The sequence below is a fragment of the Gambusia affinis genome, linkage group LG04, assembly GCF_019740435.1.
Source record: "Gambusia affinis linkage group LG04, SWU_Gaff_1.0, whole genome shotgun sequence".
Lineage (NCBI taxonomy): Eukaryota > Metazoa > Chordata > Actinopteri > Cyprinodontiformes > Poeciliidae > Gambusia > Gambusia affinis.
Window position 1 is genome coordinate 506046 of NC_057871.1, and position 16100 is coordinate 522145.

The 16100-nt window shown below is 44.6% G+C and overlaps 2 protein-coding genes across 5 annotated transcripts; one reads left to right on the forward strand and one right to left on the reverse strand.

The window, feature by feature from the left end:
- Positions 1-1597: 1597 nt before the first annotated feature.
- ndufaf5 (NADH:ubiquinone oxidoreductase complex assembly factor 5) lies at positions 1598-6583 on the reverse strand. 2 transcript variants are annotated; one of them, XM_044113048.1, is made up of 11 exons: positions 5849-6583; positions 5585-5625; positions 5408-5471; positions 5238-5285; positions 5065-5168; positions 4225-4264; positions 3958-4158; positions 3444-3504; positions 3288-3371; positions 2684-2766; positions 1598-1796 (listed from the first exon to the last, which is right to left on the reverse strand). In XM_044113048.1, the coding sequence occupies exons 1-11, from the start codon at positions 6104-6106 to the stop codon at positions 1710-1712; spliced, it is 1071 nt and encodes a 356-aa protein (XP_043968983.1). In that variant the 5' UTR covers positions 6107-6583; the 3' UTR covers positions 1598-1709. The 2 variants fall into 2 exon arrangements, with proteins under 2 accessions (XP_043968983.1, XP_043968984.1); XM_044113049.1 differs by having other exon boundaries at positions 3958-4155; positions 5849-6574.
- A 136-nt stretch (positions 6584-6719) lies between these two features.
- Positions 6720-16035, forward strand: esf1 (ESF1, nucleolar pre-rRNA processing protein, homolog (S. cerevisiae)). 3 transcript variants are annotated; one of them, XM_044113007.1, is made up of 14 exons: positions 6720-6855; positions 7671-8117; positions 11325-11530; positions 11599-11712; positions 11866-11975; positions 12322-12474; positions 12553-12667; positions 13066-13222; positions 13293-13457; positions 13525-13652; positions 13728-13815; positions 14319-14401; positions 14469-14624; positions 15532-16035. In XM_044113007.1, the coding sequence occupies exons 2-14, from the start codon at positions 7694-7696 to the stop codon at positions 15892-15894; spliced, it is 2262 nt and encodes a 753-aa protein (XP_043968942.1). In that variant the 5' UTR covers positions 6720-6855; positions 7671-7693; the 3' UTR covers positions 15895-16035. The 3 variants fall into 3 exon arrangements, with proteins under 3 accessions (XP_043968942.1, XP_043968943.1, XP_043968944.1); XM_044113008.1 differs by lacking the exon at positions 6720-6855 and adding an exon at positions 6885-7233; XM_044113009.1 differs by lacking the exons at positions 6720-6855; positions 7671-8117 and adding an exon at positions 8332-8353.
- The last annotated feature ends 65 nt before the right edge of the window (positions 16036-16100 follow it).

Here is a 16100-nt window from a genome sequence, read left to right on the forward strand (position 1 = left end):
CTTTTATCATTTTACTTGTTGCTATTTTTTAAATTTTGTTGTGCTTTGTTCATTCACAATGACAATAAAAGGAAGTTTGGGGGATTTTTATAATATTTTTGTAGGTTTGAAATGGAAAAAATGACAGCTGAGAATAAAATCATTTTCTGTGGAAATATCAGGAATCAGATATTTATTTGTTTTCTATTTCATTGTTATATAATCTTTTAACTCAGACTGTCATGAAACATTGAAGCACCAATAAATAATCAGATTATTAATAGTTTTTAAATTAGTAATTTGAACCTATAGCAGCTCCCCAGTTAGTGAATTAATTAGCCTCGACGGGTGAATTTCCTCTTTTTTATTTTCCTTTTGCAGGTGATTCAGATTCAAGTGATCACCTGGACACAATCACCTTGTCGCCACAGTCACCGTGAAAACTCGCTGCTTTCACCGGGGAACGCCAAATGTAGATTCCATTACCAAACAATTTGGCCATTCAAGTCCTTCATTGGAATGATTAGACCAGCCTTATAAGGCCTGCCCTCATTAACTACGGCAGCCCGTGAGGTACACAAAAAAAAAAAAAAAAAAAAAAAAAAACCCAAACATTACAAATGTAAACACCATCAGAACAGACAAACATCTATAAACAATCTGCAATAAATTTTAATATAAAAATTCACTCTAAATAATTTACAATAAATAATTTATTGGACAATTTATTTTAAATAGTTCACTATCTGTTACAGAACCTTTTTGTTGAAATGTTTATTTTAAAATATCAGGAAACAAAGACAAAAGAATAACACCCTGGTTTGACCTTTAACCCCAGCTCTCCTCCACATTCTGTCCAGATTTTATTCTCCATCTTCCTAGAACTAGAGCTCATAGATAGAAACGTTCATTCTTCATCACTTTCTGTTGCTGAGCTGTTGATCTGAATGGAGATGTTAAATGGACTGAAGCTGTATGGAGCTTTTCCAGTCATTTTCACTCAAAGCGTTTTACACTGGAGTCACATTTATACACCGACACGCAGACCGATTTGGGGTTAAGTGCCTTGCCCAAAAGCACATCGACATGTGGCAGGAGGAAGCTGGAATCGAACCTACAACCTTCTGATCACAAGACGACTACTCAGCCACAGTCGCCCACACAAACTGTTAGAACTTTATTGGTCCGGTCCGGTCCGGTTGTTGTAACTCCGGTCCGGATCTACGGAGGCAGAAGTTCTGGATCCTTTGGGCCCACGGTGGAGGTTCTGCTCTGATCAGAACCAGGTGAAGGAAGCAACTCAAGCGGGACTTCAGGTCCAGGAAGTAGACCGCTCCGGTTCGGCTTCTCATTAAGAGCCTGAAAGGTCAAAGGTCATTACTGGATTTTTACTCCAGAATTCATCCAGAAACAATCATTAATCTGAGCTCTAACTTCAGATCATAATCAGATTTAATCCTGTTGTATTCTGGACCAGCTGAAGGAGAACTGTCTGGAGGATCCAGAGCAGACCTGGATGTCCAGTTGGTCACAATTAGCCAAATGTGTGTGTGTGTGTGTGTGTGTGGGCGTGTGTGTGTGGCAGCAGCTTCATCACAGAGAACACACTCACTAGTTATATGTTTCCTTCACTACTCAGTTTATTTCCCAGAAGCAGATTTCTACACAATATTTACAGTCAGAACCAGAACCTCTTGCTCTTGGATGCCTGACCCGGTGAGGTCGTGACCCTAGGACCGGTCGGCGCCGCCGGGTCGGCTGACCTTGGCCAGATCTCTGAAGGACACGGTGGCGGAGCCGCGGCGGGCCGGCTGGGCCTGCAGGAACCACGGAGCAGAAAACCGTTTTAATGTTCCCAAACCTGCTGTCGGGTTTTTCCTGTTTGGTGTATTAACTCAACTACGGAAGGAAGATCCTGTCAAAACTGTGAGTATAGAAATAAATACATGGCTTCAAAAAGTAATTTATGTGCCAAACATTGCTTCCAAAAATACCAATTAGGAACTTTTCCATCTTATTTGATTATACAGTGGAATTCACTAATACGTATCATTATCAGCAGCATTAATCCAACACCATCACTGTTTTATTTTTATTTTTTTCTAAATTTGTCATTCTGTATTTATTTCATACTAGTTTTTGTTCAGTCACTTGGTTTAATTGTGCATTGACAGATTTTCTCCCCTTTTTCTCATTGTTTTTGTTTATTTACAGATTTATTTTTATTTTATTCGTGTTCTCTTTTCTTTTTGATCGTTCAAATTCAGAAGGAAACAGGACAAGAAAAAATGAAAATGTAATCAAAAATAAAATGAAAAAAATGGAAATAAACAAATGAGAAAAGAGTAGGGGAGAAAATGCAAAATGGAAATACTGGAGAACATAAATCAATGTAAGATCAAATCAAAGTCAATGTAATTGATATTAAATTAATACAGTATATGAAAAAAATAACAAAAGTCAAATAAATTAGTAAAACAAAAATATTTGTCAACCTGTATAAGAAATTAAGTTTAGAAAGTTCTTATTTTCTGGATTCAATATTTACCACATTAATTTTGTCATCAAACCATTTTGATTTTGGCAGGATCAGCCCTCCATACAGGTATAACCCAACCAGAGGGAGCAGAGCAGTGAAGCTCCGGGGGCGGGGCCTGTTCCCCTGCTGCTGATTGGCTGTTAAAGGGCCAGACTCTGCTCTCACCTGGGACTCGTGAGGCTTCCAGCCAATCATGTAGAGGATCTGGAAGGTGGCGGGAACTGACCCGTCTGGGTTTCCGTACATCTCTGAAATGAGACGGACAGGATGAAACGTCCCACTGGTCCAGAATCAGTCCAGATTAATCCAATCCGGTAGATTACAGGCATGAAGAGATTAAAACCTGGACTACTTCAAACTTTCTGCTTTAAATTCTGATCAGTTTTTGTTTTCGGATCAGAACCTCAGAAAAAGATTCTTCACTGGAGGGTCATGAAGAACCTCTGTGACATTTTAACCAGAATCAGTCATTTAAATCTCATTTTAACAAATTTATAGGATTTACAGAATATTGCTAACATCATAAACATTCAGCCCAGAATTAGCTGGAAGCTAATCCATAAATCCATAAATGGTTACTGGAACTAACAGGAAGTTCATAAAGTCCAGTTAAAACCAGGTCCATTCACTGCATTCAGAGTTCTGATGAAACTAAAACCAGATTTCTGTTGTTCAGTTTCCCATCATGGCTCCCTGGTAATCCAGATTAGAATCTCAGGTTCCCATCTCATCATCCATCAGAGATCTGATTGGTCCAGAGTCTCCTCACCTTTATAGACGGCTGCAGCTGCTAGCATGGTGTCGCGGTGCAACATGGAGCGCCTGTTCCACGCGCAGTTACTCTCCCCCATGCCTGCAGGGGGCGACACGTCTCAGTCTGCTCCTCTGCAGGAAACGTTACTGTTTGGATTTCTGAGCTCTGTACCTTGCAGGTCCGTCATGAGCTCCATGATTCCTGGATAACGAACCTGAACATCATCAACGTCCTGGAAACACAGAGGAGGAGGGGTCAAAGGTCAGACTGCTTCACCGCCTGCCGCTTCAGGAAGAAACGTGCCTCAGCTGAGCGGTGGAAGCACCGAGGTCAACGCTTCAGCAACGAAAGAAACCGTCCAGAACCAGAGCTCATGTTAGGCTAACATTAGCTAACATAATTTAATTTAACATAACATAACTAAGGCTAGCATTAGCCTTTTGGATGATTTTAGCATTACTGCTACACACTGCTATTAGCATACAACATGAAATACGCTACTACAGGTCAGCATGCCTGTAGCTGATGTTAGCCCTCATGCTAATGCCAGCTTTTAGCTAAAGTTAGCATTTTAGCTCATTTTGATATAAATACAAACTTAGAATACTGAATGGACTGAGTCAAGCTGAGTCCCTCAGAACCTCTAACAGCTGCTGGGTCGGGCCTAGCAGAACCAGAACCTCACCACGGTGAGCATGTTGAAGCGGGCCCGGCCCAGCAGGTTCCCCAGGTCGGTGACGGCGGTGTAGGGGGAGACGTGGGGCGAGAAGCCGCCCTCCCGCTCCGTCTGGGCCAGCTGCAGCGAGCAGCGCAGCTCGTACAGCGTGTCGCCGCCCGCCATGGCGCCAACGAAGACGCCGTCCGGCTTCAGGACTCGATGGATCTGCTGGGAGAGGCAGCATGAGGGCGCAGCCGACCCAAACAGAACCACATACAGAACCTCTGACCGTACCTCGCTGAGCGCCCTGGGAAGGTCGTTGATCCAGTGGAGGCTGTAAAAGAGAGCCGCTTCAGACAGAGCAAAACTACAAACTAAAGGGTTAAATCTCATCTAAATATTTAGCTAACTAAATATTTCAGGTAAATCTGACTAAACATTCAACTAGCTAAATATTTAGTTAGATATTTATTACCTGAAATATTTCCTAAACTTACTACATATTTAATAAGCTAAATAATTACCTAAATATTCAGCTTGCTGACTAGATATGTAGTAAGCAACGCGTTGCGTTTAGCTTACTAAGATAAATATTTAGTTAGTTAAATATTTAACTCAGAATTAAATAAAATTAGTTTGGAACTGTGATATTTATAAATATGAATATAGAAAAAACACAAGTTTAAAGAATGAACACCCATAGTTTTTCCTCTGTAAAAGGCTAAATAAATCAAACTACTGCTATTTTTTTTTTACAGTGTAACTTTAGAAACAGAAGTCCTCCACACCACTGGAGGGAGTCTGGAGTAGATAGTATTATCTAATATGCTGCTGTTCTGTAATACTGTAAAAGAGCATGTTTGACAAATACATAAAGAAAAAGTAGACTGTTGTCTCTTCCTCTGTTTCTCCTGGACGTTTGGTGTTTTAGTGTCTGACTCCCCCTGCTGGTCTGGAGGACTTCCTGTTTGCAGCATTTTCTGCTGCGTTTGTTTCTTGTGTTTTCGTGTGAATCGTTGTGTTGTTCCTTTTGCTCCGTATTGATCTGTTCCCTGATCGATCTCTCATGTAAAACCTGAGCCAAGCGCCCCCTGCCGGAAGAAGCCGGGCTTTGCAGGTAAAGCTGCGTCTCACCTGAGGCTGCTCACCACCAGGTGGAAACTGTTCTCCCTGAACGGCAGGAACTCCTCATCGGCCACAACGCTCCGGGTGGGAATCTCCGACCGACGGCCCAGCTTCTGAAACGCAACACAGAACCGGTTCCACTGGGCCGAACCGGTTCCACTGGGATGTGGGTCAGCACTCACCAGAGCCTGCTGGGAGACGTCAGTCAGAACCAAACGCTGCACCACTTCCTGGAACATCAGAGAGGAAAAACTCAACCAAAACTGGAAGATTCCCAGTTTACAAGATTCCCAGTTCAGGCTGGAGCTGCAGGTTGGAGGAGTCTCTTCCTCCTCACCCTCCTCTTCCTCACCTTGTTCAGATGTTCTGCTATGTAACTTTTTCCTCCTCCCATGTCCAGAGCCAGGGGAAATGTCCTGAGGAGAGGACAAACGGATCAGAACCTGCCAGACTGGACTTCAGATGGAAACCAGTCAGATTTAACTGGTTTCATGGTTCCTGCTGGACCAGAACCAGAACCAGAACTCACCTAGCGATGTCATAAACCCGATCAGCCACTCGACTGCCGACCTGCAGAACACAAGATCCAGATGAGACTCTTCCTCCTGGAGAACCAGAACCGGTCCGGAACCAGAACCAGACCTGAGGAGTCCAGAACCATGAGGTTCTGGTTCTGATGGTTTCCGGTTCCATTACTGAACTCAGGAGGAATGAAAACAGGAATTCAAAACAATCCAGACTGAACGCCATCATCAGAACCTGAATCCCGAACCGAACCGAACTCCAGTTTCACCTCTTCTCTCAAGTAGTCGTACTGGTGTCCGTCCTGCAGAACCGCGGCCCAGTTCTTCTGCCTCCTCTTCATCTCCCTGTTGAACACATTCATGCTGCCTGACCCAGATCCAGGTCCGGAACCAGAACCGGATCCGGACCGGGCCCTGCTGGGTCCAGATCCAAACCAGCAGCAGCAGTAGGCCGCGGGGGTCCGGGTCCACCCTGCCGGACCAGAACCGGCTCCCTGCAGGAGCTTCTGGACCCCCCGGCAGCTCATGGTTCCGCTTCCAGCCAGAAGAAGTCCAATATGGCGGCTTCCTGCCCGCAGTGACCTCGGTGACCTCCGTCCGCGGCCGGTCGGAAAGCCCGGCGGGTGGATGCAAGCGGAGGAACTGGATCAGAGGCTGGGAGCGGAGCCGGAATCAGATTACTGGGATTAAATTCACAACCTGAAAAAATAAAAACAACTAAAACCTGAAAATACTTCAACTGAAAAACTGGAGAAGAGAAAATAAAATAATTTATTTTTCTATTTAATTTTTGGTCCATTTAGGCTCATTAACATAAAACACGAAGCATCTCAGTGTGAATGTAATAAATAAGAAGACCTGAAGTCTGATTGAATTCATGTTGAATAATAAACACATGACTGTTTGAACTGTTTTATATTTTCCTCCAAAAACAAAATGAATCATCAAGTTTTTATCACGCGGTTGGTAATAATAACTGGGTCGTTTTATCATGTTATTGAAATGAAATGCAATTCAAACTGTTTTTTACCTTTTAACATATTTACAGGTTAAATTAAAGTTTTAATTAGAAACATAAAAACGTTTATGTGACAGTTTATTTTCTGATTATTATAGGGACTGAAGTATAAAAGATTTGGATCAGAAAATCTGAATCTGAACGTTCCCCGAGCGATCTGCGCTTCGCGCTGTTTGTCCCTCTTTCGCACCGTACTGAGTCAGAGTAGAAGGAGCAGAGTGCATGCTGGGAAAACACGTGTGAGGAGGCTCAGATAAGGTAACTTTTATTTTTAATTCCAGCCCCTGGTTCTGGCTCTGGTTCTGGTTGTGGTTGGACCTGCTAGCTGCTTCTCCGCCGGAGTCTGTGCCTTTTCTCTGGGTTTTAAACGAACCGGTCCGGTTCGGTACCAGACTTTAGTTGGTCTCATATTTGGACCCGATTTCTCTGATCCATTAGATGTTCCGTTAATCGGCTCGGTGGTTTTGAATGTTTTTGTCATTTTATCATAAACTGGAACAAAGGTTCAGTTCGTCATATTCTCCAAATAAAAACCAGCCGACGGAAAATAATGAACCAATCAGATTTTACAAGATTCAGTTGAATTATTGAAGTGTGAATTGTCCACCGGTTCGGTTCTGATCAAATCAGTTGCAGGTGAGGTCAAAGGTCAGACATCAGAGCGGATGAATTATGTTTGAGGATGTTAAGGATGGAAGGATCTGCAGTAGCAGTCAGTCGTGCACCGTCTCAGAAAGGACCTCTGACTAAAGATGTTTCTGTTTGACAGCCGATCAGGAGGCTAACAGCTAGCTAGTCAGGAGTCCTGACATGCTAGTTAGCTAGCATGCTAACAGCTCAGTGTCTGCTGAGCAGAGATGGTACTTCACAGTAACGTCCTGATGGCTCCATCAGCTGTTAGCTAGCTCTGCTAATCCGCTTCCTTTGCTTTTGCTGCTCCTCTTTCAGTCTGTCTGGTCGTTTGGTTAGAAGGACGTCGGATTCAGGATGTGATCCTCTGAACTTCCTCCTCCAGGTTTTATTTGAGCTTTTCAGATGCTAATAAACTGATCCCAGCTGCTCCTGTCCTGCAGGTGGCGCTGTTATCTCCCCAAACATGTCGTCCAGGAAGGAGCGGACCAACGATGAGCGGTTCTGCCGGGTCCAGAAGGACCCCAGGTTCTGGGAAATGCCAGAGAAAGAACGTAAAGTCAAGATTGACAAACGTTTTCAGTCCATGTTTCACGACCGGCGCTTCCAGACGAACCAGACGGTGGACAAGAGAGGACGACCCGTCCAGCTGTCCACCGCCGCCGACCTGAGGCGCTTCTATCAGCTGGAGGAGGAGGAGGAGGAAGAAGAAAAGGAGGAGGAGGAAGAAGAAAAGGAGGAGGAGGAGGAGGAAGAAGAAAAGGAGGAGGAGGAGGAAGAAGAAAAGGAGGAGGAGGAGGAGGAGGAAGAAGAAAAGGAGGAGGAGGAGGAAGACGTTCAGGGACAGAAGAAGCATCTTGGACGAGGAAGCAGAGCAGCAGCAGCAGAAGGTCAGAATAATTTTTCATCCTCTGATTTCACATCAGTCAGTTTATTTATTTCTGAGAGGTTTCATAAAAAGTATTGTCTCCAGGAATAAATAATCTCTGTTCAAACAAACAAACATTTGGTTCGTTTAAATAAAGTCAAAGATGAACTTTTATTTCCTCATGTTTAGTTCTAGGTCAGGGGTCAGAGGTCAACTGGGAGCTGCTTCCCGGGTCCAGAGCAACACGAAGGGCTGCTGGTTTGATTCAGACATAAATATTGTTGTCTCAGCCTTTATAACAATATTAATATATGTATATATGATCATATTAATGATCTACTGACAATAGTTATCAGTAATAATTTATCATGGTAGATATGGTTCATTACTATCATGTGATCAGAAGTTCTTAGTTCAGAGTTGTGAGTTTGATTCCCTGTTGGAGATTTTCTGTCTGATTCTAAATTGTCCAAAGTGACTGAGAGTCTGGATTGTTGCAGCTGCAGCTGAACATCTGGAGGCACTGAGAGATTTTCCTTTAAATACAAACAGAAAAGTTATTATTATTTTATTATCCAACCCTCTTTACTATTAACTAAACTGTGGAGAGAAGAGAAAATTATTTTGTACCAAAACATTTTGTATGTAGCACATCAGTGTGAGTCTGTGGGGGTCAAAGGTCAGCCAGAGCCTGAATCTGATTGGTCAGTTTATTTTTACTGTAAGTTAAAAATGATGAGTGGAGTTTGAATCTCCTGTTGTTCTAAGATCCTGAGTTTTTTACAGTGTTCGGTTCTGTTGGGTCGCCGGTTTATTAGTTGTTTTTGGTTTGGTGAACTGAACAGTTGACGGGTCCCATTAAAGAAAATACATTGTTTTTAGACTTCATTAAACTTAGGCTACCCTTTAGCATATCTGTCTGTAGCACCGAACTTGAAAGACCAAAACAATCGATCACAGATCACTAGATCTTGTTTTATAACCACTACATTTAGTCCCACGTTCAATTAAGAATTGATCTGATCTTGATCCATTTGTCGTTACAGTCGCTTTTGAGTCTGTGTATATCATTTTTATTATTTCTAGAAAAGAGTATTGAAACCCAAATTTTCCAAGTGTAAAGTAGAGATAGTTCCAGCTGACCTTGTCGAACGCTTTTTCCACATCAAGTGACAGAGCCGCTACAGGAAAATGTAAATGTTGGGCCTTCCAGATCAGATGTAGTAAACGTCTTAGATCGGCGGTTTTCAAAGTGTGAGGCGCGCCTCCCCTGGGGGGCGCCAGAGCACTTTAGGGGAGGCGCGGTGCGAGGGAAAAAGTAAACCGGAAAAGCTATCTGCTTGCTGTCTACTGATGTGAGAGAAACGTCTTTTACGCACACGATCAACTCTGTGGATTTAGGAAAAAGTTGGTACTGTGGGGTGCGCGTGTGGAGCGGGAATCAGTGGAAATGTTTCCCCCCTTAGAGGATGTTTTGGTCAGTGATGTCAGTAACGTTACTGACGTCGGACCACTTTTTTCCGTAACCAGTAATCTAACGCGTTGCTATTTCAAATCCAGTAGTCAGACTACAGTTACTTATCAAAATCATTTTTGCGTTACTATCTTCTTTTGTTATTTAATCATATTTCCTCTACTCGTCTTGTCGAGTGACCGACGTCTCTATGCGACAGAAATGTAAACAATGGAGGGAGATGCGCATTTTGTTGGTGGAAAAACTGGAACTATTTTCAGTTTTTGTCGCCAAGTCCGATTATTATAAACGGCTTTGGGCTTCATTTTTTTTAAGTCGCTTGCAGATTTAATGAGTGGCGGGTTGCGCCTTTTTTGGGCTCGTTTTTGAACGTGAAGTTGCTCATTTGGGTTTGGAAATAAGCAGAGACTCATAATAAATCCCAGAATTTGTCCGTCATTAAGGTAGTTTTACTCAGTCTCTCCCTGTTCATCATTTCCAGGATGATTCGTCCCGCTGTGTCTTTGTTAATGTCAAGTTAATTTATTACCTCTGAATGACGTTGAGCTTCGCGTTGCGCTCCAGAAAACTGCAAACATCGAGACCAATATGAACAGCGCAATAAACGTGAAAACAGCCACGAATAAACGTGTCCGTAGTTGCCAATGATTATAATGGCAACTTAACACCACTATAATTATTAATATTAAGATAAGTGCCGCAAATCTGTGCAGCCATCTGAGCTGTGGAGCTGCAGGAGGAGCTCTGTGCGCAGTGACACCAAATGCAGGGCCGTAACACAGAATCTGGAGGCTGGGGGCGGGGGGCTTTAAAATCCTTCTTGGAGTTTTCCAGACTACAGAGGACCACACAAATTACTCATGTTTTTTATTTTTTGTACTGTTTTTTCTACAATCTCCTCTTCAGTTCAACCTTATCAGTGGAGACACATTGTTGATGTTACCACTATAAAATAGCTTACAATTAACTTTTGGCAAAGATCAATGTGATTTTCACAGTGTTGTTGTTAGCAGCTGCTGAAAGTAACTAAAAAATTACTTTTAATGTAACTTAGTTACTTTCCAAGTCAAGTAATCAGTAATATAACTAAGTTACTTTTTCAAGGAGTAATCAGTAGTCCGATTAAAGTTACTTTTTCAAAGTAACTATGCCATCACTGGTTTTGGCCAGAGCGGGGCTGAAGGTGGAGTTTTTACAACTCCACCCCCCTCCACGGGGGGGGCAGCAGGCATTGTGCTCCTTGGAGGGGGGCTCACCCTTTCATACTTTGAAAACCCCTGTCTTAGACGACCAGAGGAGGTTCTCCACAATTGTGTTAATTGTAAAGAGAGTTAAATAATACAAATTTCAGAAATTATTCTTTTCTTGTTTTACTCCAAGGAAAATCTTAAGGTAGACAGAGAGGGAGCAGCCTGCAGGCGCCGCCGCCCTCCGATAAAACCCTGCAGGCGTCTGACCGGTTCTGAACTTTAACCATAGAAAAGAGTTTCATGCATGAAGCAATTTATTTTAAACATTTTTTATAATTTACTTCTTGAAAAAATCTAAATCTAAACAAATGTTATTAATTAAATGTAACAACATTAAATTGAATCATTTCTGTGGCAGTGCTCCCTAAAGACAGTGGCTGTTTTTAGAAGTTGCTCTGCGGGCGACTGACGGTCCCCCCGGGGCACCGCGGGCCCCGTGTTGGTGGCCCCTGGTCTAAAGAATGACAGCTAAAGCTAACTGAGTTAGCATTCATGTCTTCCTCAGATGATGACGAGGAGGATGATGAAGAGTCCGGTCTGGACTCTGATGATGACAGCGGACCGGATCTGGCCCGAGGAAAAGGAAACATGGAGACCAGCTCTGATGAAGACGAGGATGATGATGATGTGGACGACATCCTGAGGCAGGAGGAAGAGCAGTTCGAACACGACTGGGGGGAGCTGTGCAGAGACGCGCCGCGGAGCCAGCAGGTGAGGCGGCGCGGCTCGAGGTCCTGACCGGTTCTGACCGGTTCTGACCGGTTTTTAACGTGTTCCAGGTTTCTGCTCGGCTCGCCGTCTGTAACATGGACTGGGATCGCCTGAAGGCCAAAGATCTGCTGGCTCTGTTCAGCTCCTTCGTGCCTGAAGGGGGCGCTGTGCTGTCTGTGAAGGTAACTGTGCCTGAGAGACGAGACCCAGGGTTCATCTGGCCCTGCGAAGCCGCCATGTTGGATCAACAATCTGATTTTATTCTACCCACCGACAGAACCAAGCCGGTTGTTTGTCCTGAATAACAGCAGTGCATTGTGGGTATTGTTGTCCAGATTTTCCCGTCAGAGTTTGGGAAGGAGAGACTGAAGGTGGAGGAGACGCAGGGACCGCCGGAGCTGAAGGCGCTGCCGGACGATTCGGAGAACGAGACAGAGGAAGACAGGTGAGCTGGGAGGTTCCTGCTGCTGCGCCGCCCCCTGCTGGGCTGTCTGCAGGTCATCGGCTGTCAGTGTGGAGGATCCTCTGAAAAACAGCCAGGGGGCGCTATGGAGTCATTTCTCTGTTTGTTCAGCCTCCAAATGCTCAGTTTGTATAACAGTAGAAGAAGACAGTAATAATTGCGAGGCAGCTGGGGTTTAATTGACCGCAGTGTGGACTTTCTACCACCGGGTGTCACTGTAGGCAGCAGCAGGCACTTTAGCAGCTTCCTGGTGGTTTAATTAGAAACAGATAAAAACTGACGGAGGTTCTGGGTCCAGATGCTTCAGCGGTTCTGTTGCTCCTCTCAGGGTTTACAGGGAGAAGCTGCGGGATTATCAGTTCAAGCGTCTGAAGTATTTCTACGCCGTGGTGGAATGCGACTCAGTGGAGACGGCGGTGAAGATCTACGAGGAATGCGACGGCTTCGAATACGAGAGCAGCTGCTCGGTTCTGGACCTCCGGTACCATGACAAATGAAAACATCCCGACCCGGGTTTCCTTTATTAAACTTGAGTTTCTAAGGTTCTTTCACTGGACAGTTTTGTTCCTGATGACGTGACGTTTGACGAGGAGCCCAGCGACGTGGCGACCGACATCAACCTGACGGCCTACACGCCCAAGCTGTTCACCTCGTCCGCTGTCGCCTCCTCCAAGGTCAGAACCGGTTCTGGGCTGAAGCTTCAGACCAGAGCAGCTGGTTCTGGTCCGGTCCGGTCCGGTTCCTGAGAGTGAATCTGACACGTTGTACTGAAAATGCTGCTGAAGTTCATCCATTTTCTTTGCTTTATGATCCGTGGTTTAAATCGCAAATTTAAAGTTTAGGGTGGAATAGTGAGATGATTTTTTTAAAAAGTTTTTATTTATTAATTTTTCCATTTTTTTCTCCAAAGAGTTTTTAGTGGCTCGTATTTTTGTGACAGTAGGCAGACAGAAGGGGGGTCATGCAACGTGCTGACCCACTGCGCCACCACAGCACGCCCCTTGATTATTAATGAATATTAATGAGATGATCAATAATCTGATCACGCTTGGATCTGTTCTGGACCAATCAGGTGCAGCTGACGTGGGACGAGACAGACCACGAGCGCGTGACGGCTCTGAACAGGAAGTTCAACAAACAGGAGCTGCTGGACCTGGACTTTAAGGCCTACCTGGCCTCCTCCAGTGAGGAAGACGAAGATGAAGAGCAGCAGGAGGAGGCAGGCGCAGGTGAGGATGGAGAAAAGTTTTCTGGTGCTTTAAGGAGACGAAGTTATGCTGAGTTGTTTGTTTCAAACAGAAGAGACGATCGGAGAGGAGGTGGAGGAGAAACCTCAGGAGAAACAGAAGAAGAAGAAGAGGAGCGAGGAGCAGATCAGTAAATACAGAGAGCTGCTGAAGAGCATCCAGAGCAAAGAGAAGAGGCAGCAGGAGGACATGGAGATGGAGATCAGCTGGGTTCCAGGTAGCAGGAGGATCCGCCTCCAGCCTCTCGGCCCGACGGCAACGCGGCTCATTGTCCTCCTCCTCAGGTCTGAAGGAAACGGCGGAGCGGCTGGTGAAGAAGAAGCTGGAGGCCAAGGACCAGATGACGCCCTGGGAGGAGTTTCTGCAGAAGAAGAAGCAGAAGAAGAAGCAGAAGAAAAGTGAAAGAAAGCAGGTGAGTGGCGCCTCCTCCTGACAGAGCTCTGAACTGCAGGCAGTATTGATTCTAACGCGACGCTTTCTCTATCAGGGAGCAGAAGAAGAGCTCAGTGACGACGAGCTTCCTCCTGATGTCGACCTCAGCGACCCGTTCTTCTCAGACGAGCTCGGACCGTCAGGTGACGCCCCTGCAGGACGCTCAGTTACCACGGTGACACCGTTCTGGCCGTCGGTGTTTAAAACAGTCGGTCTCTCGGTCGTGGCGCCGACGTTTTCTCCATGTGGCGCAGAGCCATCCAGTCAGTAACCCCAAAACGACCCTGCAGCTTCCTGTGGCTCATCAGTTTCCCTCACAGCGACGGAGAAACCCAGACTCAAGTTTATCAATCCATCCAGTTTGTTTTCTCTGCCGTTAAACTCTGGAAGAAGATCCACAGAGATTTTATTACAATCTCATGGTTCTGACTTCCTGTTTCTGCACAACAATCTGCCACCTTGTTCTACTTTAAACCTTGGACAAACAAACATGGACAAAAGAATCCAGATATTTAAAACTGCATTTTGAATCTAACTTGACAAATTTACTGCAGTTAGTTTTGGTTCTGAAATTCAGTTAAAATTATTTCTGCTCGTCTTTAATGAAGTGAACTCTGACTGATTCATGTCATGTTTTATATTTCAGACATGAAGAAGAAACAAAAGAAGAAGAAACAAGAGGAAGAGCAGCTTACAGCTGAGGAGGAAGAGGAGCGGCAGAAACAGAAGGTGCAGAACGATTCCCAGCCGGGTCGTCCTCCGACTGCAGGAGTCTCAACCGTCTGCTTGCTTCCAGGCCCAGATGGCTCTGCTGATGGAGGATGACGATGATGAAGCCAAACACAAACACTTTAACTACGACAAGATCGTAGAGCAGCAGAACCTGAGCAGGAGGAAGAGGAAGAAGCTGCTGAGGAAGGGCGAAGCGCCGCTGGAGGACGACGGCTTCCAGGTGAGACCTTCATCCTCAGGCAGGATTTACCTGGAAGGGCTGCGATTCCCACGCTGGCCTGGTGGGGGCAGCCGGCGCTAACTAAGAGCTAGCGTCGCTAACTGTTAAATCATAAACATTAGTTCTGCTAATGCTCAGGCGCTAACTTCAAACACTTTAATTTGTTCCTATTTCTGGTTTTAGATAAAGTTATTACAGGAAAAGAAAGAGGAAACAGTCTTCCTTCATTTCAAAATAAGAGCATGGATAAAAACGTCTAACTAGAAGAATTTCTATAACCAAAACTAAAAACGGACATTAAACTTTATTCAACTATAGTTTACGAAACTTTTAAAATTAGCTGTTTAGAAATTATCTGGAAAATTAATTTAGGGAAAGCTGCGTGCGCTAAATGTTTTCAAAGTTAGCAAAAATGCTAAAGTGTTGTGCTAAAAGTTAGCTTTACCATTAGCACACTGGCAGAAGTTTCCCCATCACTGCCTGCAAGGATTTCTAGATTCATTTTCCTAACAAATCTGAATCCATTCTTCATTTTACTGAGACAAAACAATTGTCAAAAGGTAAATAATAGGAATATTTGTTGTCACCAGTAACAGTGAATTAACCATCTATTAAATACTAGTCTATTATTTGTAGCATTAGTTTTATAAAGGTATAATTATTTAAATGGGAACAATTTTTATCGAGCTTTTATTTTAGACATTTTTAAAGTACTTGTTAATTTAGCTCCTTTTGTTTTATGTTCTTTATTAAGACAGTTATTATTTAATTATGTACTTATTTATTAAATTTGCCACCAAAGCTTTTGAAATATTAGAAATGAGGGGCAGGTTCAGCTCTCCGTAGGTCGGTCGATGGCAGGTTCAGCCCTCCGTAGGTCGGTTGATGATGCGGTCTCTGTCTCCAGGTGGACGTTTCTGACCCGCGCTTCCAGGCCGTCTTCACCTCCCACCTGTTCAACCTGGACCCGTCCCACCCCGGCTTCAGGAACACCAGAGCCACGCAGAGCATCCTGGAGGAGAAGCAGCGCCGCCGCCGCGCGGAGCCTGGCGGCGGACAGGAGGGGGCGGAGCCTGGCGGCGGACAGGAGGGGGCGGAGCCTGGCAGGGGACCGGAGGGGGCGGAGCCTGGCGGCGGACAGGAAGCAGCCGGAACTGTGCGGGAATCGGACTCAAAAAAGGCGATGGATCCGAGTCTGTCGCTGCTCGTTAAATCCATTAAGAGCAAAACGGAGCGGTTCCAGGCCCGGAAAAAACGGAGAGTGACCTAATTCCTCCTGAAGGCGGACCCAGAACTTCCTGGTTCTGATCTGGACAGCAGCCATTTTGAATGTTTTATTATTAAATCTTTCATCTCAAACTGAATCATTATTTCCTGTTAAAAAAATGAAACATCTGAAGGTCCAGTTGAAGTTCTGACTGTCATTGAACTCATCATTTGGGTTCAACAGGAAGCAGTGTCACAATAAAAGCCTCC

Bases quoted from the DNA above. Each gene is read 5' to 3' on its own strand.
- ndufaf5 (XM_044113048.1), bottom strand. From the start codon at position 6,106: ATGAGCTGCCGGGGGGTCCAGAAGCTCCTGCAGGGAGCCGGTTCTGGT. The intron at 5,472-5,584 runs GTGAGTTCTGGT...TCCTCTCCTCAG, and splicing joins CGGGTTTATGACATCGCTAG to GACATTTCCCCTGGCTCTGG. The intron at 1,797-2,683 runs GTGAGAGCAGAG...TGGTTCCTGCAG, and splicing joins GGAAGCCTCACGAGTCCCAG to GCCCAGCCGGCCCGCCGCGG.
- esf1 (XM_044113007.1), top strand. From the start codon at position 7,694: ATGTCGTCCAGGAAGGAGCGGACCAACGATGAGCGGTTCTGCCGGGTC. The intron at 12,475-12,552 runs GTACCATGACAA...TTCACTGGACAG, and splicing joins TGCTCGGTTCTGGACCTCCG to TTTTGTTCCTGATGACGTGA. The intron at 14,402-14,468 runs GTGCAGAACGAT...GCTTGCTTCCAG, and splicing joins AGGAGCGGCAGAAACAGAAG to GCCCAGATGGCTCTGCTGAT.